This window comes from Fukomys damarensis, unplaced genomic scaffold, assembly GCF_012274545.1.
Source record: "Fukomys damarensis isolate Sample0158 unplaced genomic scaffold, DMR_v1.0_HiC HiC_scaffold_39, whole genome shotgun sequence".
NCBI classification, from domain to species: domain Eukaryota; kingdom Metazoa; phylum Chordata; class Mammalia; order Rodentia; family Bathyergidae; genus Fukomys; species Fukomys damarensis.
In genome coordinates, this window is record NW_022900951.1 from 127,652,264 (window position 1) to 127,671,945 (window position 19,682).

Sequence of the window (19,682 nt, forward strand, 5' to 3'; positions counted from 1 at the left end):
CACCTGCTGCCATGTACACCAGTGGAGTGTGGCAGTAGCTCTGCCCCTTGGTCTGTGTCCCTTTGGACCTGGCCAAAATGAACATGAGGTTTCCGAGCTGTGGCCTGCCCTGCTGTTCCTGCTTCCCACTCTATGCCTGCCCCAGACAGGTGGGGTGCAAACCCACACAGACTACCCTTGGGGTGTCTGGCATGGAAATCTGCTCTTCTGTGTCGGGACAAGGTCCTGGTGTTCACAATGGAAGGACAGGGTGAACTGTGAGGGCGGAACCTGCTTAGAGGCCTCCCTGGGATCCAGGCCTAGATGTGTTTCAGAGAGACATCTCTGGGTAGCAGCGGCACCAGGCAAAGGGCTGGGATAGTCTTGTAGTCCTTGTGGAGGAGAGGAAGCCAAGCGTAAGACCATCAGAGTCACTTGGAACCATGACACTACTTTCCCAAGAGTGGGCCTTGGAGACACCCAGCTGTTGTCACCAGTTCCCCAAAGGACTCTCCTGCGGGGGAAGTGGACCTCAGGCCAGTCCTTTTTCAGAGGGTTGGCAGCATGCTCAAAGGGCCTGAGAGAGGCCTACTTTCCTGGTCACCTGTACCAGAGGCCTGTCTTGGACCCTGACACTTGGAACCCTACCGTTTTCCTTTTTAGTTGGTACTAGGGATCAAACTCAGTCAGGACCTTGCACCTGCAAGGCAGGCTAAAGCCCAGCCCTCTTTTTTTTTAGTTTTTTTGACAGCCTCACTATGCAGTTCAGGCTGGCCTCAAAATTGTGGTGATCCTCCTTCCTCAGCCTCCCGAGTACTGGAATTACAGAGCTGGCCTTTTCCTGCACTGAGACCCAGAACACACAGACTGAGCCTTTGGGGCTAGGAGTGGGGAAACAGGTATGCTCACTCCTGCCCTGCTGGGGCCCTTGACCCTGTCCCCACAGAAGTCACAGCCACTCTTAGGAAAACGGAAGCAAAACTTTATTCCTCTTGGCCAGGAAGGGGATCTAGCAGGTGGTTGTGAGCAGGACGTCACCCTTACCCTCCCAGGACCAGGCAGACAGGTGGCGCCACCAAAGGGCTCCCTCTGCCCAAGTGAAAGCCAAGAGGCTTGCTTGATGCTGGCCAGCAGGAGGCAGGTGAGCACAGCATAGGGTAGGGGGAATGCGGTGACCAGGACAGGGAGGGGGCCGCTTGGGGAGCAGGATGGGTGTGGGGATGCTCAGGGCACCAGGACACGGTAGGGGCTGCCTGGGATGTGCTCATCGCCCCACTTGACCACCAGCGTGTACTCCCCTTTGTCCTTGAGCAGGTAGGAGACGCTGTAGAGGCGGCTGCCCACGTGCTTCACCAGGATCTCCTCACAGGGTGTCCTGGGGCCGTGTACCCCCACCAGCAGCATGTTGTTGCCTGAGGCAGGTGGGGTCTCAGTGATGGCGCCCCTCCCCCATGCCCATCTCATCCCCCACTCAGGGCATCATCTTTTCTGGGAACTGGGGATTGGAGCTCAGGACCTTGTGGTGCCACTGAGCCAAATCCCGGGCCCTTTGTTTTGTATTTTGAGACAGGGTCTCACTACATAGCCAAGGCTGGCCTTGAATTCATGATGATCCTGCCTCAGCCTCCCCAGTGCTGGAATGACAGGTGTGCACCACCACACCCCACTATAAGGCATTTTCTTCTTTTTTTTTTGGTACCAGGGAATTAAATTCAAAACTTTAAACTTGCAAGGCAGGTGTGGCGGCACTGAGCTAAATCCCCAGCCCCTACAAGGCATTTTCTTGAGGTACACAGCAGGCAGGGAGATACCCATAGGGGAGGTGGGTCTAAGTTAAAGCAACACCCTCAGGGCAGTCTCTGGGCCATCCAGGCTTTCAGGCACTGGCCATCCTGCCACCTACCTGCTTTGCTGCAGTCCACTGTGAAGCTACTCTTCTGGCCCATGTAGGCTTTACTCAGCCCCAGGCCCTTGGCCACCACCTTGCTGGCATCAGCAGGGCCCGGGCCTGGAGTTCCCTGCTGCGGGGCACCAGTGGCCTTGGTCAGAGAGTCCACAAACACTGATGATGTCTCGTGAAGGCTGTGGTTGCTGACCAGACGGGGGCCTGCAGGCAGAGCAGGTGACGCTGAGCAGCAGCCAGAGTGCTAGGTGCCCAATGGGCCAAGAGCCTGTCGCTATGCTCACCTGTGACCTTGGCCTTGAAGGGACTGCCCCCGATATGGTAGGGGCCGCCGTACTTGATGGAGATGAGGTAGCTACCAGGTGCCATGGGGGTATAGGTGACGCGGTAGCCCTCGGGGCACTCTTGGCACTCCATCTTCACCTTAGAAGGGCCATCGATGGTCACAGAGAGGGCACCAGCTCCTGCGTTGCTCGTGTTCACGATAAACTCAGCTGGGCTCCCTGGGGGCACGTGAGGTCAGGGAAAGCCTGCCTCCCTGACTTGGTGTCACCAGCCTCCCCGCATATTGTCATGTCCATATGCCTCCTGTGGTCACACGGGACACTGCACCCACAGACCTACCTGTGACACCGCCTTCCAAGCCTGGTCCATAGGCAGACACCAAGCCTGGGTCCCCTCCATGACCAGGCTCCCCAACTCGGATCTTGAAGGGGCTTCCAGGGATGTGGGTGCCGTTGAACTTGACGTCAATCAGATAGATGCCATTCTCCCGGGGGATAAAGCGAACAGCGTACTTGTCTGAGGAGCACAGAGATGCATCATGAGCCCAGGTCCCTGTCTGTGGGCAGTGAGTGGTCTTGGCCTCTGAGTCCCCCAGCTCCTTCCGGCCAGCAGCACAGAGCCCCTGCCTCCTAAAGGTGGCACCCTGGGACAGCCACAGCCCAGCTGGGGTGTGAGGGCACTGCAGCCCTCTAGGAGCAACACCACACCCACCTTGGCAGGTTCCCAGGATTGCCCCATCCCCTGGGCTTTAATGGGGCTCAGACTGGCAAGGACTCACTTCAGATCATGCAGCTTGGGAGGGGCAGCCCTGGGCTGGGACACTAAGGAAATAAAGTCTATTTTGCGAATGCCACACCCCAGGCTGCAGGGCCAGACTTTGAGTCTCTCCTGGGATTGGGATCCTACGGGGCTGGGCCATTTCTGCTGAGGGGCATGAATCAGTACCTTCCTTTCGCACTCAGCCCGCTTCCAGCCACCTGGGCGGGGCCAGGGCCTCACCTTGGTCAATCTCTGTGACATAGCACTCCTCCAGGGCTCCCGAGGGGCTGTGTACCTTGGCATCAATCGCCCCCTTGGCCCCATTCAGGCTGACTGCAAAAGAGGCTGGCTGGTTGACCTTTAGCCCTGACTCCTGGAAGCACAGCAGATGCGGTTAGATGGGGTGGATGGGCCAGCAAGGCAGGGGCGCAGGCCCCTCGAAGCAGAGGTCATGGGATCACACTTACCCATCTGGCATCTCACTTGGTTTAAAGAGGGAGAGCCACTGATCTGTGAGGGCAGCAAGCCACAGGCATACCCTGGCTCCGGACCCCACATGCATGGCCCACGGTCGGTCACACACACCCAGCAGCAGCACCCAGCCCTGGCAGGCTGTCCCTCTTTAAACCTCAGCCCTGGTGCTCAAGGGGCACGGGCTTCTGTTCAAAGCCTTTAGACCTGAGACACGAGAAAAACTCCACACGGCTGGCAGGGCACTTCCTGCCAACCCCAAGCGTGGGCTGCGCCTGGCCAGAGCAGAAGCCTGGTGCCCGGAGCTGTCCCAGCAGGGCATTTCTCCAACGGCTCTGGTCTGGCCCAGCCCAGGAGCCTCAGGTGGGCAGTTTCTCTCAGTGCCTCACCTGAAGACTAGAAACAGTAAGGCGGCGGGCATCGCCAGATGGAGATGCCACAGGTACCACAAAGGGGCTGTCGGGAATGTGCTCCTCGTTGAACTTGACGGAGACCTCGTAGTCACCTGGGCAGGGAGAAAGCACAAGGCTGGGATGAGCATATGAGGGGGGGGCACATTAGCTGGGGGTCCTGCCCCCTGGACCCTGGACCACCATGTACACTGGAGCCCCATCCCTCCAGCCCCAGCCAGCACTGGGCCCCAGTACCTGGTTCCTGGACCACATAGGCCACACCACAGGAGCCATCTTTGCGGTCCTCGAAGGAGATCTCAGCCTTACTGGGGCCCTCGACAGCAATGGCCAGGCCCCCAGCGCCAGCTTCTCGGGTCCAGATGCTGAATTCAGCTGTGGGGGAGCAGTGTCCTCATGGAGGGCAGGTCCCCTGGCCACACCCACCACCTCAAACTCAAAGGCCCTGCTCAGCTACAAGCATACCTACCTGGCACTCCAGCTTCGGCCCTCTCCAGGCCAGGACCCCCTGCTCGGACCTTGTGGGCTCCTCCTTCCCCCAGGGGCCCCACGGTGAACTGGAAGGGACTCCCAGGCACGTGCTGGCCCTTGTACTTCACGCTGACCGTGTGCATGCCCATCTCAGCGGGCACAAAGCGGATGCAGTATGTGTGGTTCTCCCCCTCCACGATCTCAGCTTCGTGGGTCTTGCCTGATGGGCTGGTCACCTGGGCTGTCATGTCCTGGATGCTGATTTCTGCAGGTGGGCATGGCCCAGTGAGCAGGAGCCCTGGGCCCCACTGCTGCCACACCTCCCATGCTACCCGAACCCTGTACCAGGGATCTTCAGACTGAGGTCACAGTGACTGCCAATGTTGGCCACCGATGGGGCTCGTCGCCTGCGCGTGATGCTCTCCTTCACCCGGCCCTCACCGGTCACCTTCACTGAGAAGGGGCTGCCTGCAGGGAGGAAAGGCGTCCCGCCCAGCTCAGGTTACGGGCCACACATGAGGTGTGTGTGTGGGGGGGACTGCTGCGCTCACCGGGCACGTGCTGGTCAGCAAACTTAATGTTGATGATGTAGTTGCCGGGCTCCGTGGGGCAGTAGGAGACCCTGCATGTGCCGTCTTCCAGGTCCTCTGTGTTGATGTCCACCTTGCTGGGGCCCTCAATGGACAGGCTGAGCCCACCATAGCCTGTGGGGCAGACAACCATGAGCCAGGCTGCCAAGTGCGGCAGTTTCACCCCAGCCACTAGGCTGCCACCACCTACCTGCATCTCGGGTGTCAATGATGAACTCTGCAGGCTCAAAGGTGTGGCCCTCATGGAGGCCCTGGCCCGAGACCCGTACGCGGCTGGCATCCCCAATCTCTGACTGGCTGATCACCACAGGGATTGGGCTGCTGGCCACGTGCTGGCCATTTTTCTTCACGTGCACTAGGTGCTCTCCTGTCTCCTTGGGCACGAAGGAGATCCCTGGGCATAGGGCAGGCTGTTAGCCGGGAAGGTGCAGTCCCCAGTGACCCCGCTGCAGGTGTCCTCGTCCCTTGGCCCTTACCCACGTGACCATTGCGCAGCCGCTTCAAAAGACAGGGCTCCTCCCGGCCTGAGGGGGGCACCACGGTGGCCGTAAGCAGGCTGAGGTCGGTCTCTGAGATGTTGATGGGGATGTCCGCGGCAGAGCCCACCTTCAGGTGGGACATGCGCATGGAGTCGTCACCTGGTGGGGGAGGTGTCCATCAGGGTGCATCCAGTCACAGGAGACCAGGCCCACCCTTGCCTGCTTCTGTTACCACTCCTGGTGCCACTCACCTGTCACCCTGGCGGTGAAGGGGCTTCCCGGGATGTGCTGCTCATTGTATTTGACCAGAATGCTATAGTCACCAGGCAGCACAGGCAGGTAGGACACACTACATGTCCCATCCTGATTGTCAGTGCAGCTGATTTCTGCTTTGGAGGGGCCCTCGATGGCCAATGACAAGCCCCCTAGGGAGAGTAGACAGTGAGGGTGGGAGCCGTGGCCAGGGACACAACCCTGATGAGGCAACCCTTCCGGGGCTGCCATTCACCTTCTCCTGCATCCTTGGTGTTGACAGTGAAGGTGGCAGGTTTGTTGACCACTCCGTGGGTGAGGCCGGGCCCATAGGCAGTGACGTGGCCACAGTTGACATAATCCACGTAGAACTGCAGGGGGCTCCCTGAGGTGGGAACAGGGAGGGGCCATATGAAACGCCAGACTCATGTCGCCTGACCAGCACTGCTCTGGGACACAGTGGCATGGGGTGGCCTACCTGGGATGTGCATGTTGTCATAGCGGATGTCCATCTCGTGCAGGCCAGCTTCGCTGGGTGCATAGCGCACAGTAACAGTGCCATCCTTGTTGTCAGTGATGGAGGGCTGTGCCACCTTGCCTGAGGGCATCCGGACCTCCCCTGTGGGACAGCGGGTCTGGAATCAAGGCAGCCCACGGCCACAGCCTTGCCCTGGTGCCCTTCCCACCCCACTTGCTCACCGGTGATCTCGCCCTTCTTGATGGTAAATGGGATGACGAGGTCAAAGGGCCTCAGGCTGGTGACGTCCAGCCCATTGACACCCACCAGGGGCCTCTCTGGGGCCTGCAGTGAAGAGGACCCAGGTGAGGGGTTGGGGAGGAACAAGGACCCCTTAGCACCCAGCTGGTCAGTCCCTTACCCAGGTCTGCTGGCTGCCAGGAGGGTAGGGGTACTGTGCAGCCAGCTGCTGAGGCCGCAAGGAGGGCTGCGCTGTGGGCTGGTCCCCTGCCAGAGCCTGCAGGGCAAAGCAAGAGCCTAACAATCGCATCATAGAGGGGCCTGAGACAGGCCAGGACCTTCTGGCACCCCTGCCTAGCCATACCCAGGCCCGCCTTACTGTCACTTGGAAGGGACTGTTGGGCACGTGCTCGCCACCAAAGCGCACACAGATGACATATTTGCCCGGCTGCGGGGCTGTGTAGAAGATGTCGAAAGTGCCATCCTCATTCTCCACCACATCCACATCCACCTCCGAGCCGTCTGGCGTGCACACAGTGCAAGTCACCTTGCCCTTGCCCGCAGCCTTCGTGTCCACGGTGATCACAGTCTCCTCCCCGATCTGGATGGTGGGGCCGATGCCAGCACCTGGGAGGGAAGGGTGGGTCCCCAGAGGGGGGCCGGCGGGTGAGCCTGGCCCCCAGGCTGCTCCTGTCCATCCCGGCTTCTTACTGCGACCACCAAGCACAGCCAGGCCCCTGCCCCGCCCCTGTCCCCCAAGCTGGAGGACGAGTGGTTTCTCAGAAGGTAGGAAAGATTCTCCTGGCCACCTCCAGCCCCACACAGGAAAGGCGCCCAGGGTGGGGTGGGGTGGGGGAAGGGCCATCCCATGGTGAGCACCTACTGTGACCTCCCCTGCCAACTTAGCCTCAGCCAGTACCGCGGGCCAGGCCCATGGCTGCTGGTGCCCCTGCGGCCTGGCCTCAGGCCCTGCTGCTGTGTGTGGACGCGGTGAGGCGGACTCCTGCTGTGGCGTGGGGGACGTGACACTTGCCTCCCTCCCCCCAGGCCCAGAGGTGCAATCGGAGTTTCCTGACCACAGCCCAGCACAGGCAGGGGAGAGCGGGAGGCTGCGGGTTAGCACCGGGCACAGCAGCTTGGCAGAGCAGGGCAGCAGAGGGCAGGTAGGGGAGGGAAGCCCAAGCCACAGCCACCACGCAGGGTCGCAAAGGGAGAGCAGCAGAGCAGCCTCTAGGGCCCCAGAGTGCCCGAGGAAGGGGGGACAGTGACGTTATGACTTGGGCTCAGCCGTGGGGGCTCAGAGAGGCCGTGGGCTGTGAGGCCTGGCAGCGAGAGCGCCCTGCAGCCTGGCCTCTGCCAGAAAGCAGCCGGGAGTACCCACCCTGCCAGAGCTAGTTGAAGGAGTCCCTGGCCAGCCTGCCTGTCACCAGTTCCCCACAGCCGAGGGGTCGCCTAACTCTAGACCTGCTGCCTGCTGCCCCATCTAGGTGGTGGCCCATCCCTAACCTGAAGTCCCATCTCCCCATCTGGGCCCAGCCCAGCAGCAGGCCTCAGCCACGCAGTCCTCAAGGTCCGCACACTCTTTGGGCTCCCACTCAAAGGCCTGTGGCCACGGACCTGGCCCAAACTGACCCTCTGGCTGGCCTGAAAGTGTCCCGAGGCCCCAAAATGCTCCCATTCCTCACAGTGGGTGGGGAAAGTGAGGCCCCGGTGAGCCCGCACCTTCCACTTGCCCCCAAAGCACCCCATGTGCCCCTGTCCCCAGACACTAGCCACTCTCTAACCCACTCCCTGGCTACCAGCCCAAGTGCCAGGCCTGCAGCCTGTGGCATCCCTGGCCAGGGCAGAAGTCCTATGGCCAGCGGGGGACTGCCTGAATAACGTCACTGCTGGAGGGCAGGGGAAGAGGGCTAGAGTGCACTTTGGGGCTCAGAGGCCGGGCTGGGCCCCGCCATGCTGGCCACCCAAGCAGTCACTGGCGCTTCTGTACTACCAGCCAGCCCCACCCGCTCATGCATCACCCCAGCCCGGGACACTCAGGCCCCTGGGAGGTGGGGACCTGGGAGGTGGGGACGGAGGTCTGTGGATCTGACCAGGGGCAGAGACTCTCACTGAGCTGCCTGTCCCCGGCATCAAGATCCCCAGACCCCAAGGTCCCCAGCGGGGTGCACCTCACCCCAAAGCTCTCAGCTGCAACCCGAGTCCTGGATGGGGAACGGAGGCCTGGCGAGGGGAAGAGCCGGAGCACGCTCAGCTCCAGAAGCCTCGCTGGGCCCCGACCCTCCAGCCTGTGGCCTTGTGTGGCGCAGCCTCCCCCACTCAGTCCCTGCCTAGAGCTGCAGCTGGAACTGTCCTGGGCGATAGCAACAAGGAGGAAAGGAAGTTGCCCCTCTGGGCAGGGGCGTCGGGAGTGGCCCCAGCAAGCAGCTTACCTAGCCCGTGACCTCCGATTGACACTGAGGTGAGAGGGCAGAGAGCAAGGAGAAAGGTCAGGTGAGTCACTCAGGGGGTGGCCCCCATTCCCACACGCCGCCCAAGCAGCGAGCCCTTGCACACAGGTCCACCCAAGGCCCGTGCCCAGCGCCACGGTGGCCACTGGCGGGCCGGCTCACCTGTGACCGTGCACTTGCTGGCATCCCCGGTGGGCACGGCCCGGACTCGATATGGGGAGAAGGGGATCTCATCGCCTCCATATTTGATGAGAATGGTGTAGCGGCCTGTCACATCTGGCACGTAGGCCACCGTGTATGTGCCATCGTGGTTATCCTGGATATGTGTCTTCTTGGGCTTGCCTTCAGGGTCCTATGCGGCACAGAGCATGGGGAAAGGAGGGGGTTGGCCTGAGCCTGACAGGCTGGGGCATCTCCGCTACAGGCACAGCCACCAAGTGGCTACTTCTGCCTGGGAAGAGTCCAGCTTTCCTTGACGTGACAACAGGGACCAATAGGGAGCTCACTCAAAGGGCTCAGGGCCCTGTCCTTAGAGCTGCAATGCCAGATGGTTACAGGCGAAAAAATTAAGTCACCACCAGCTTTGGTAGCATGCTAGAAGTCAGCAGCAAGCAAATGTGGCCTTGGGCAAGCCCGTTCCTGTCACTCACCAGCATCCTAAGGTTCTCGGCAACCTACTCTACTGGTGCAGTCCCTGAAGAGCCCAGGGACCCAGCCTGGCCTGGGGCCTATGCCCTGGTGTGGCCTGGGAAAGCATGCCTACCGTGATCTGCACAGCCAGCAGGCCCTCCCCAGCATCCTTGGCATCGATGGTAAACTCCACAGGCAGACTGGCGGGTACACCAGTGGTGTTGAGCCCGGGGCCACTGGCCTTCACCTTGCTGGCATCATGCGTGGGCAGTACCTTGACCTTAAAGGGACTGTGGGGCCAGGAGGAATTAAGTAGGCAGTCTTTCTGGGCCCCTGGCCTTCCTCCCTGCACAGTGGCCCTGTCTCACCTTCGAGGCACCTCTTCCTCCCCATACAGCACAGAGATGCTATAGGGCCCTTCTCGGCTGGGCACGTAGTTGACTGTCTGGGTGCCATCGGCATTGTCCACCACGTCCACAGGCTCCACTAGGCCTGGCCCCATCCCAGGGAAAGAGCATCAGCTGGGTCACCAGATCACCATTCCCATCCCAGAGGATAGCCAGATCTCGGCCTCAGGCCTTGTCCCCACAGCGTCATTGCCCGCTCGTCTCCACTAGCACAAGATATCCATCTGGAGGTCCCTCCGACTCTAGCCCACCCTCCATCACACCACGCCCGACTCCTCCAGGTTTCATCCACTTTGCTGGTGCCCAAGGCTCCTCCACCACCTGCCGGTACACCAGACACTGGCCTGGCCTCCAGTCCTCCCTGCCGAGGGGACACCACCTCCTGATACAACACACTCACCTTTGGGCCCCTGCACTTTGACCTGCAGCGGGGCCACGCCAGCCTTGCTGGTGTCCACCTGGAAGGACTGAGGGAGGTTGGCACGCACCATACCCGGGCTCAGGCCAGGCCCAGAACACTTGACCTTGGACGCATCTGTCACATCATGCACAGGGACCTTGAAGGGGCTGCCTGGGTATGGGGCAGAAGGACGGCAGCTGGGTAAGACAGAGCAGGGACAAGGGCATGGTACTAGTCCTGTGCTGGTGACAGCCCTCACCTGGTACTTGGTGCCCACCGTAGGTGACATTCAGGCTGTAGGTGCCAGGCTCGTAGGGGATGTACTCCACCGAGCAGCTGCCGTCCTTGTTGTCCATGCAAGACATCTTGGCCTCCGAGGGGCCCTCAACAGCCAGGCCCAGGCCACCTGTGCCAGCTCCCCTGGTCCAAATGGACAGCTTGGTCATTCTTGGGGCTCCCAGCCTGCTGGCTACTCACCTCCCTGGGGGCCCCCTCACCTGGTCTCCACGGTGAACTTGTTGGGCTTGTTGGTGGTGCCACTTTGGATGCCAGGCCCATGGACACGAACGCGGGAGGGGTCACAGCCCTCAGTCACAGGCACCTGGAAGGGACTGCTGGGTACAGGGCTGCCATCATAGGTCACATCCACAGAGTGAAGTCCTAGAGGCAGGCCAGGCCAGGCAGGTCAGGAGGAGACTGGGGCACCAGCCCCCACTGCCCACCTGCCCACAAGGGGTGTCAATGCCTACCCTCCTCGTACGGCGTGTATTCCACCTTGTATGTGCCATCGCCATGGTCCTGCACATAGGTCTCGGTCAGGTTGCCGGAGGGGTTGGCCACACGGGCCTTAACATGCGGCCCCCCAGTCTGCGTCAGTGCCCGGGCGTCCACGCTGAACTCCGTGGTGGCCTCACGGTAGACCCCTAGAGGGAGACATGGTGAGGACACTGGGCGCTCAGGACCCCACTCCCCATATTCCTGCCATGTGCCCGGTAGGCCCCTCACCTTGGCCCTCAATCCCAGGCCCATAGCACTGTACACCCGAGGTATCCACGGCAGGCTCCACCTGCAGCTTGCTGGGGAAGTTTGGTACGGGCTGGCCGCCGTACTTGATGGTAACAGTGTAGGCCCCAGGGCAGAGAGGAATGTAGGTGATGGTGTGCGTGCCATCGCCATGGTCCTGGATGTATACCTCAGCTGGCAGACCTGCCTCTGAGCAGATCTCAATGGTCAGCTCAGCACTGCCTGCACTTGAACAGTCCACCTGGAACTGGCCCACCTCCCCGGCGGTGGCCCGCTCCAGCCCTGGGCCTGAGCACTTGACCTTGGATGCATCGAAGCAAGGCACCACATGGGCTTTGAAGGGTGAGCCAGGGATGTGGGTGTCGGCAAACAGGATGTTGATGTTGTAGTCCCCAGGCTCAGTGGGCACATAGGACACGGAGCAGGTGCCATCGCCATTGTCCAGGCACTCGAGCTGGGCCTCGCAGGGGCCTTCCACCGTCAGGCCCAGGCCGCCTGTGCCTGCGCCCTTGGTGTCGATGGTAAAGCGGGCAGGGGAGCCTGCACTGCCACCCTGCAGCCCTGGCCCAAACGCCTTCACCTGGTGGAGAGGGGGGTCAGGTGCTGAGGCTGTGTCACAATAGCCCACCCTCATCTCTTCCTTCACCCCAAACAGGGACAAGTATAGGCCTGAGCAACCACCTGTCTCTCGTCACTCTTAAGGACAAAAGTGGAAAACGTGTGGGCCAGGAAGATGGGGCGCCCTCTGAGCAGTCAGGAAGCACGGGATGCCACCCCCAGGGCCTCCAAAACCAGTTACCTTGCCGGGCTTGGTGGGAGCCACAGCTTCTAGAGGAAAGGGGCTGCCTGGCACGGGCACACCATCGTAGGTCACCTCCACCTCGTAGGGGCCCTCCTCTCGGGGCACGAAGCGCACCACGCTGTTGTCGGCCCCCAGGCCTGGCTCCACCTTGCAGGGCACTGCCGCACCCGAGGGGCCCACGATTTTGGACACCACTTTGCCTTGGCCCCCTGCCCCCTTCGACTTGACTGTGAACTCCTGGTCTTTGCCAACATCCACTTCTGTGGGGGTGATGAGGAGAGAGAAGGTAATGCCCAGGTCAGGCAGCCTCTGGGGTGAGGCTGGAACTGGGCAGGGCTGGGTTCCTCAGCTACTTACTCTCTCCCAGACCGGACACCTTAATCTTGCTCAAGTCCAGGCTCGGAGACACCCCCACCGAGAAGGGGCTCTTGGGAATGGGATCCGCCCCGTAAGTGATGTTGACACCGACCGGGCCCTGAGGGGTGCAGAAGGTGAGAGGTTCAGAGACCCCGGCTCTGTGCCCAGACCCTACCCCACCCGAGGGCCCCAGGAGCTCCAGGTGGCACCTGCTGCACTGGAGTATACTTGACCGTGTAGGTGTTATCATGGTGGTCAATGACGTCCACGTCTCGCACCGCGTCCCCCTTGGCCACTCCTGAGAACTGGACATCCAGCTTGCCTTTGCCGGCAGCTTTTGCATTGACTGTGAAGTGGGTGGGCTTGCCGAGCTCCACGCCTGGGACACATGAGGACCACAGGGTCAGAGGCCACTCAGCCGAGCCCTGTCTGAGGCCTCCCTGTCTTCCCCCGACCCAGGGTCCTCATCCCTACCGGTGCGACTGAGGCCGGGGCCCTCTGCCTTCACCTTGCTGGCATCGTGGGAGGGCTCCACCCTGACACGGATGGGGCTCGTGGGGGTGGCCTATGGGAGACAGGAAGGGAGGTGTGAGGACTGCAGCACCCCCACACCCGGCCACCCAGGGCTCAGGAGCAGTGTCACCCACCTGGTCTGCAAAGAGGACCATGACAGTGTAACTGCCGGCACCACGCGGCGTGTACTTGACTGTGAAGGTGTCATTGTCGTTGCGGATAATGTCAAAGTCAATGTCAGCCTCAGCAGGACCCACCACTCCGGGGGCGCACTTGATCCCAATGCTGACATCGCCTGCGGGGGAAGCAAGAGCAGAGGCTGGGACTTTGGGGACCCTCTCCCACCTACCCACCTGCCCCTCCTACCAGGTGGGCCTTACCCTGGCCAGCCTCTGTGCAGTCCACGGTGAAGTAGGTGGGCTCGTGGGCCTTGAGCCCCGTCTTGGCCACTCCTGGGCCATATACCTTGACCTTGTTTGGGTGGCTACCGGCTCCCACATTTACCTGTGGGGACAGGAGTGGGTGTAGGGCATGAGCAGTGCCCTTGGCACCACTGGTTCCCCCAACAAAGAGCCAGAGTGACCCTATGACACCAGGTGAGAAAGGACCCCCATGAATGCTTGTACTGAATGTTCCTAGGGGTGCAGTTGACAACAGGTCCAAATTCAAACACTCCCAGATCCAGCAAGAGAATGCAGACACTGCATGTGCAGGAGGGTTGTCAGCCCAAAGGAAGAGGCACCACTGCATGTGACACAAAAGGCCACATGGCCTGTGACTTCATCTCTGCGCAGAGCCCAGAGGGAGGGGCAAATCCACAGAGAAAAGAAGTCAATTAGTGACTGCCAGGGATTGAGAGAGGTGACCGCTAGGTATGAAAGTTCCTTTGGGAAGAATGAAAATGCACTAAGCTTAGATTGTAGCATGGGTTGCACAACTCTGACTGTACTAAAAGCTACTTGAGGCTGGACACAGTATTGCACGGCTGTGATCCAAGCACTTGGGAGGCTGAGGCAGGGGGAATCTGCATATGTTTGAAGGCAGCCTGGGCTCCATAGTGAGTTCAAGGCTAGCCTGAACTACGTAGCAAGAGCCTGTCTCAAAACAACAACAAAAGACTACTTGAAATGGGAGAGTTGCATGACGTGCGAACTCCACCTCACCAAACTTGGTACAGAAGCTGGACATGGTGGCAGCTACTTCGGGACTGACTTTGAGGCCAACATGGGTGACTTAAGTGAGACCTCATCTCAGAAAGACTAAGCCAGGCATGGTGTAACGCATGCCTATTGTCTCAGCGCTTAGGAAACTAAAGCAAGACTGCTGTGAGTCCAATACTGCAAAGCAAGACCCGGTCTCAAAAATCCAAACCAAACCAAAATAATCGACAATGACAGTCTTAAGAGACAAAGGAGGGCTCCTGGGAGCCATGCTGAAGTCTATGGCCAGGCTCACCCGGAAGGGGCTGTTGGGGATGCTGACACCGCCCCACGACACCATAGCAGTGTGCTTCACTGGCTTTCTGGGCACATAGGAGCAGCTGTAAGTGCCATTGCCATTGTCCTTGACTGACGCCTCCACGGGGCAGCCCTCGTTGTCCTGCAAGGTAGGCGAGAGCAGGTAGTCTGCTGGTCAGTGCCCGGGCCTGGGAGCCTACCCACTGTCCCCAGCATGGGTGGCATCCCACCTGCACTTGGACCCGGAGTGGGGCCTTCCCACCGAGCTTGGCGTCCACTGTGAACTCGGCTGGTTTGTTGACAGCCACGCCGGTCTTTTCCAGTCCAGGCCCACGTGCCTTCACCTGATAAGAGACCACCCAGACCCCAGGTATCACAAGCTGGGCAGGGCACCTAAGTCACAGGGTGGCAAGAGCTGGGCCCAGGAACCCTGTCCAAGATAGGATGGCACTGTGGGTACAGCCCTTACCCTGTCTGGATAGAAGTCCTGGGGTGCCTCGCGGATGTCAGCCATGAAGGGGCTGAGGTGGATGTCCTCACTGTTACACAGCACGTGTACAGCATACTCGCCAGGCTCCTGGGGCCAGTAGCGCACGTCACAGGAGCCATCACCCTTGTCGTCACATTCGATCTTGGCCTGTGACGGCCCTTCCACTGAGAAGCCTGGCAACAACCCCCAGCCTCATTGGTGCCTTGCGGGTTCAGATGGGCTGCCCTTGCCACGCTCTGCCCCAGTCCCGTGTGCACCACTGCGCCTCCAACTCACCTAGAGTGCCCACGTCATCCCCGATGGCCTCTACCACGAAGTCAGCTGACTTGCCAACAACGCCGCCCTCCAGCCCGGGGCCCCAGGCCCGCACCTTCTGATTGCCACACTCAGTGCCCACTTTCACTTCGAAGGGGCTACAAATAGGAAGGCCACATGGAGATGCTGAGAGGGACTGCCCTGCTGGGAGCCATCCTGTGCCCAGTGGTGCCTCCTCTGCACGGACACAGAGTGGGAGGTGCCAGGAGCCTCACCTGCGCCCGATGTTCTGGCCACCCCACGTGATGGTGACAGTGTACGTGCCTGGGACCGTCGGGTAGTACTCGAAGCCATAGACACCATCGCCCAAGTCCTTCTGTTTCACACGTTCCTCTCCCTCTGCCAGGACAGCAAAGGCTCAGGCCCGCTCAGCAGTGCCCCAAGGCCACTGCCATCCACCCCTGCTGGCAGATCCCACTTACTGGGGCCCTTCACGGTGACCTTGAGCTCCCCGCTGCCAGCACCCTTCGTGTATACCTTGAAGTCGGCTGTCTCCTTTACCCGCACCCCCTTGGGTTGCAGGCCCCGGCCGACGGCACGGCAGACGGCTGGGTTGCAGGCTGTGGGCAGAGGGGGCCAGTAAGCCACTGGGGCTGGCAGGACCCCTCCTGGCCTCCCACACACCTGGGCTGTCGGGACCTGAGGGTCCCCAGGGCTTGCCCAGCTTGCCACTCACTGAGGCACATGCAGGAGAGAAGGGAAGGAGGGCCAGGCCCCAGGCCTTGCATCCCAGCCGAACACCAGCCCAGAGCCTCCCCGCTCAGGAGGAAAAGGAGCCAAGTACCGTGGGCCCAGTGGGCAGAGAAGAGAGCAGCAGGATTCTAGACAGCTGGAGCGAGTTCTTCCGAAGGTAAAGCGTGGAGAGAGAGATGGACAGGAGGAGAGGAGGAGGAGGAAGGGCTCCAGCGGGAAGGAAAGACAGCATGCACCCAGACAATGTCAGCTGGAGCCCAGGTGAGGGGCTGGGCTCCTCTCTCGTGGAGGCCCAGGCTGCAGCAGCCCGGTGGGGTGGGGTGGCCAGGGCCCGGCCTACCTTGGCCAACAGTGACAGTATACGGGCTGCGAGGGATGGGCACCCCGGCAAAAGTCACGTGCACCGTGTGGGTGCCCTCCAGGGTGGGCTGGTAGTTGCAGCGGTATGTGCTGTCACCCCGGGCTTCCAGCTGAGGTTCCACTGTGCCTTTCTGTCCTGCAGGGTCCTGGATCACAACTTCCACCTCCCCTGTACCAGCTCCTGCCACAGGGCACAGGATCAGAACCCAGTCTCTGCAGGGTGCTCCCCAGGCTGGGCCGGGCCAGGTGGGAAGGTAGCAGCCCCTCACCTGCTGTGAAGATCTCAAAGTAGGTGGTCTTGTTGGCGATGTTGCCGCTGGGCTCCAGGCCAGGGCCCTGGGCAGTCACCTTGCTAGCATCGCCCTGTGACTTGTCCACATATACCTCAAAGGGGCTCTTGGCGATGTGCTGCCCGGCAAAGAGCACAGTCACCTGTCCCGAAGAGAAGCAGGTCATGAGAGTAGAGTGGAGACCCTCCAGACCCTGCTCCCAGTCACCAGCCTGCCTGTCAGCTGAGGGCTTACCTTATGAGTCCCCGTCACTTCGGGGACATACCACACAGAGAAGGTGCGGTTCTTGTCATTATTAGCAGTCACTTTTGCCTATAGAAGAAGGAGCCCATGAGCCTTTGCTCACAGTGGCCCATCCAGAGGGGACAGAACAGGCCCTGCCCTGCCAGTGGTGACGCTACCTCCTCCTGGTGTCCAGCTGGGTCCTCCACATACACCAGCACCTCCCCCTGGCCAGCGCTGCGGGTTTCCACGGTGAACTCTGCACGTTTCTTCACCATATTGCCCGTGGGTTCAATGCCTGGCAGGGCAGTCAGCAAGCAAGATGCTGAAGCAGGCAGAGCCTCCAGCCCTCTGCAGTCTCAGCAGCCTCCCCAGGGCCCCCAGGCCAGAGTGAGTTCTGTCAGCACAAACCCCAACCCCGGAGCCTGGCTGCAACCCAGCATCCTGGACAGGCCTGGGCCTGTCTCCTGGAATGCTCTGCCTGTGTGCCACTGGCTGGGTTGCCTAACTCTGCACTTAGGCCTTGTTCCTGTGATCTTGGCCCTGTGGCTCCCTGTCCATTATGTGCCCCCCCCGCAAGGTCAATCCTCCAACCTCAGCCTCCTGAGTACTAGGATGACAAGATAAGCATGTACCACCACGCCCAACTCCTCGTCCATTAAGGAAAAGGTCCTCTTGCCCCAGGTATCCCCACAGGCTCATACCCTCTAGGAATTTAGCAGTGCACTCTTGATAGTGACCAGTTCTGACTGGCCCTGACCCCTTCCCATCTGGTCCCCTCACTGTCACACAGCCTGAATGCAAAGCAAACACTGTGTCCTGGAAAGGGCATCAACACATGGTAGCATCCAAGCCAGCCAGGTGCCCTCACCTGGCCCGTAGGCTCGGGCTTTCTTTGGGTTGAGTTTGGGCCGTAGGGGCGCCCCCGGCTTCAGCTTGGCCTTGGGGAACTGGGACAGGTAGGTCATGACAGAATGTTCATCCACATTAGGGTCCACGATCTCCTCCGGCGTGATAACCTGTTGAAAAAAGAACACAGCAGCTGCTGGGCCTCTCACCACACCCACTCTCTCAACACCCCGGGGCAGCCAGGCAGAGCCATACCTGAGGGATGCCCAGCCAGTCATCTGCCTGCTGCATGGCCTCCCGCGCGTTATTCACAGGCTTGCTGGCATCCCAGGAGTCCCAGTCAGGACACAGGCCTGTGACATGAAGGAAGCCACACTGTGAGCAAGTCCACGTCCCCCACATTCAGCCTCAGCCAATGCGGCCCACCCCTGTGCCCCTCACCTGGAGCACAGCTATCAACCAGGGCACCCAAGGCCCGGCCACTCTGCCAGTCCCGACTGAAGTTGGTGATGGGCAGCTGCGGCAGCTTGTTCTGGATCCAGCCCAGGAGCCTCTGCTTGGGGGTCTGCTTCTTGGCCTCCTCATCCTCTTCCTCATCCCACATGGGCATGGAGATGGAGTAGTGGAGGATCAGTGTCCAGATGAGGCCCAAGATCAGCTTCAAGTTCCCATCCACGATGGCCTTGCTGTCTATGAGGCAAAGGAGGCCTTGGGGGAGGTGCCTGCAGACAGGCCAGGCCTCTATCAGGCAGTGGGGCCCTTCTGGCTAGGGGGTACAGAGAAGGTGTCCCAGCCATGGGCCTCGTGGGCGCTTAAGGGGATGCTCCAAGGAGAAGGGGATACCGTTAGACACAAGAGGATGACATGGTGCAGTAGGAGACAATGGATGACACCCACAAGGTAGCACTGTGAATTTCAAAGGCGGGAACCCAAGTGCCCTAGTCCAGAGCTCTCTGGGAAGGAGCAGCCCAGCCCCAGCAGGCCTAGAGCCCAGGGCCCTTGACCTCAGGCTGGGCTGGGGATGAGGAAGAGGAAGGCTGAATTGGCAAAGGCCAGTTGGGAAACAGAACTGCTGCACCAAGGAGGGTGGGTGGGTTGGGGGCGTGAGGGAGGGGAAGTACAGGCATTGGGCAAGGACCCTTGGGTGAAGGGGTGTGAGCCACACCCTTCCCCACTTCCTTGCTCTATTGTCAGGCAGGCAGGAGGAGGAGACGGTTGTAGTGGAGGGAGCCACTGGCAGTGGGCCGCAGGGTCCTTCTGACTCATGGGAGCCTGTAGGGAACCACTGGAGTGGTGGAGCAGGAAACACTGTAGGGCCTCCATGCCAGCTGGAGGAGCAGGGTGGGGCCGGGTGAGCCAGGGGCTTGTGCCCAAGGTCCCCTTGAGAGCTAAAGGGAAGGGACCTGGGTGGGGTCCCTCTGTCTTACTGCCTCAGCAGAACCCCACTCAGCTGCCACCCTCCACCCACCCTACTTGCCATCTAACGGGCCTGAGGCCTCCGGTGGCTGCCATGCTCACCACAGGGGAAGTGGTTAGGGCAGGCACCCGGCACCCATCCCCATGGTAGCCGCTCTGTGCCACACCCAAGGCCACCTCTGGGTCTGTCTTCTCAAGAGTGGGTGGCTTGGGTGGGGCAGACTTTCTAAGAGCTCATCTTTAGAAACCCTGCTGGGCTCCCCTGTAATCAGAGAATAGTTGCTGAGTGAGTCAACTGGGTACAGTGGGGGTGCATGGCTCATCAGAAGGGCCCCCATGGCAGGTGGCCTCCCCACGTCCAGAAGGCAGCAGCTGGAGGGCCAGACTAGCCACCAGAAGCAGAGGAGCCTACCCTGCTCCCAAAACAAGTTGGTCCCAGCTCCTCAAGGCGGCCTCTTGTGGTCCCCAAACAGTGGGAAGATGGGGAGGACAAACGGCTGCCCAGGCTTCCCACCAGGCCCCACCCGGGGTCCTGGGTCCAGTATGAGAGCCCTCCAGAGGCCAGCAGCCCTCGGCGATCTCCAAGTGGGTAGCAGGACCAGGCCCACAAGCCCTGCAGATAGCCCTCCCTCCACATCAGGCCGACCCACACCAGCCTCATCCCCCACCCCAAAGAGAGGGAAGGGCCAGGGCCCAGGCGGGGAGTCTGCCC

General features: G+C 60.8%; 1 protein-coding gene across 4 annotated transcripts in view; it reads right to left on the minus strand.

Moving 5' to 3' along the window:
* Positions 1-944: 944 nt before the first annotated feature.
* The window catches only part of Flna (filamin A), a 20,445-nt gene continuing 1,707 nt past the window's right edge, over positions 945-19,682 (minus strand). For 2 of the 4 annotated variants that reach the window (XM_033760571.1, XM_010619676.1), the window contains 46 exons: positions 17,996-18,244; positions 17,810-17,907; positions 17,577-17,724; positions 16,885-17,003; positions 16,718-16,795; positions 16,463-16,625; positions 16,174-16,374; positions 15,563-15,700; positions 15,356-15,479; positions 15,102-15,238; positions 14,805-14,998; positions 14,566-14,679; positions 14,334-14,477; positions 13,259-13,382; positions 13,013-13,173; positions 12,840-12,930; positions 12,575-12,744; positions 12,366-12,483; positions 12,006-12,268; positions 11,189-11,786; positions 10,933-11,106; positions 10,681-10,843; positions 10,443-10,603; positions 10,184-10,354; positions 9,745-9,868; positions 9,510-9,666; positions 8,909-9,098; positions 8,729-8,752; positions 6,676-6,923; positions 6,478-6,573; positions 6,299-6,401; positions 6,078-6,218; positions 5,856-5,984; positions 5,599-5,772; positions 5,345-5,506; positions 5,059-5,262; positions 4,830-4,982; positions 4,624-4,746; positions 4,277-4,543; positions 4,045-4,182; positions 3,787-3,902; positions 3,167-3,299; positions 2,507-2,683; positions 2,167-2,385; positions 1,883-2,086; positions 945-1,391 (listed from right to left, as the gene is read on the minus strand). In XM_033760571.1, coding sequence (XP_033616462.1) covers positions 1,204-1,391; positions 1,883-2,086; positions 2,167-2,385; positions 2,507-2,683; positions 3,167-3,299; positions 3,787-3,902; positions 4,045-4,182; positions 4,277-4,543; positions 4,624-4,746; positions 4,830-4,982; positions 5,059-5,262; positions 5,345-5,506; positions 5,599-5,772; positions 5,856-5,984; positions 6,078-6,218; positions 6,299-6,401; positions 6,478-6,573; positions 6,676-6,923; positions 8,729-8,752; positions 8,909-9,098; positions 9,510-9,666; positions 9,745-9,868; positions 10,184-10,354; positions 10,443-10,603; positions 10,681-10,843; positions 10,933-11,106; positions 11,189-11,786; positions 12,006-12,268; positions 12,366-12,483; positions 12,575-12,744; positions 12,840-12,930; positions 13,013-13,173; positions 13,259-13,382; positions 14,334-14,477; positions 14,566-14,679; positions 14,805-14,998; positions 15,102-15,238; positions 15,356-15,479; positions 15,563-15,700; positions 16,174-16,374; positions 16,463-16,625; positions 16,718-16,795; positions 16,885-17,003; positions 17,577-17,724; positions 17,810-17,907; positions 17,996-18,244 — 7,571 coding nt within the window. In that variant the 3' untranslated portion in view covers positions 945-1,203. The remainder of the gene's footprint in view (positions 1,392-1,882; positions 2,087-2,166; positions 2,386-2,506; positions 2,684-3,166; positions 3,300-3,786; positions 3,903-4,044; positions 4,183-4,276; positions 4,544-4,623; positions 4,747-4,829; positions 4,983-5,058; positions 5,263-5,344; positions 5,507-5,598; positions 5,773-5,855; positions 5,985-6,077; positions 6,219-6,298; positions 6,402-6,477; positions 6,574-6,675; positions 6,924-8,728; positions 8,753-8,908; positions 9,099-9,509; positions 9,667-9,744; positions 9,869-10,183; positions 10,355-10,442; positions 10,604-10,680; positions 10,844-10,932; positions 11,107-11,188; positions 11,787-12,005; positions 12,269-12,365; positions 12,484-12,574; positions 12,745-12,839; positions 12,931-13,012; positions 13,174-13,258; positions 13,383-14,333; positions 14,478-14,565; positions 14,680-14,804; positions 14,999-15,101; positions 15,239-15,355; positions 15,480-15,562; positions 15,701-16,173; positions 16,375-16,462; positions 16,626-16,717; positions 16,796-16,884; positions 17,004-17,576; positions 17,725-17,809; positions 17,908-17,995; positions 18,245-19,682) is intronic. The other 2 variants (XM_033760572.1, XM_010619678.1) reach the window with 1 other exon arrangement.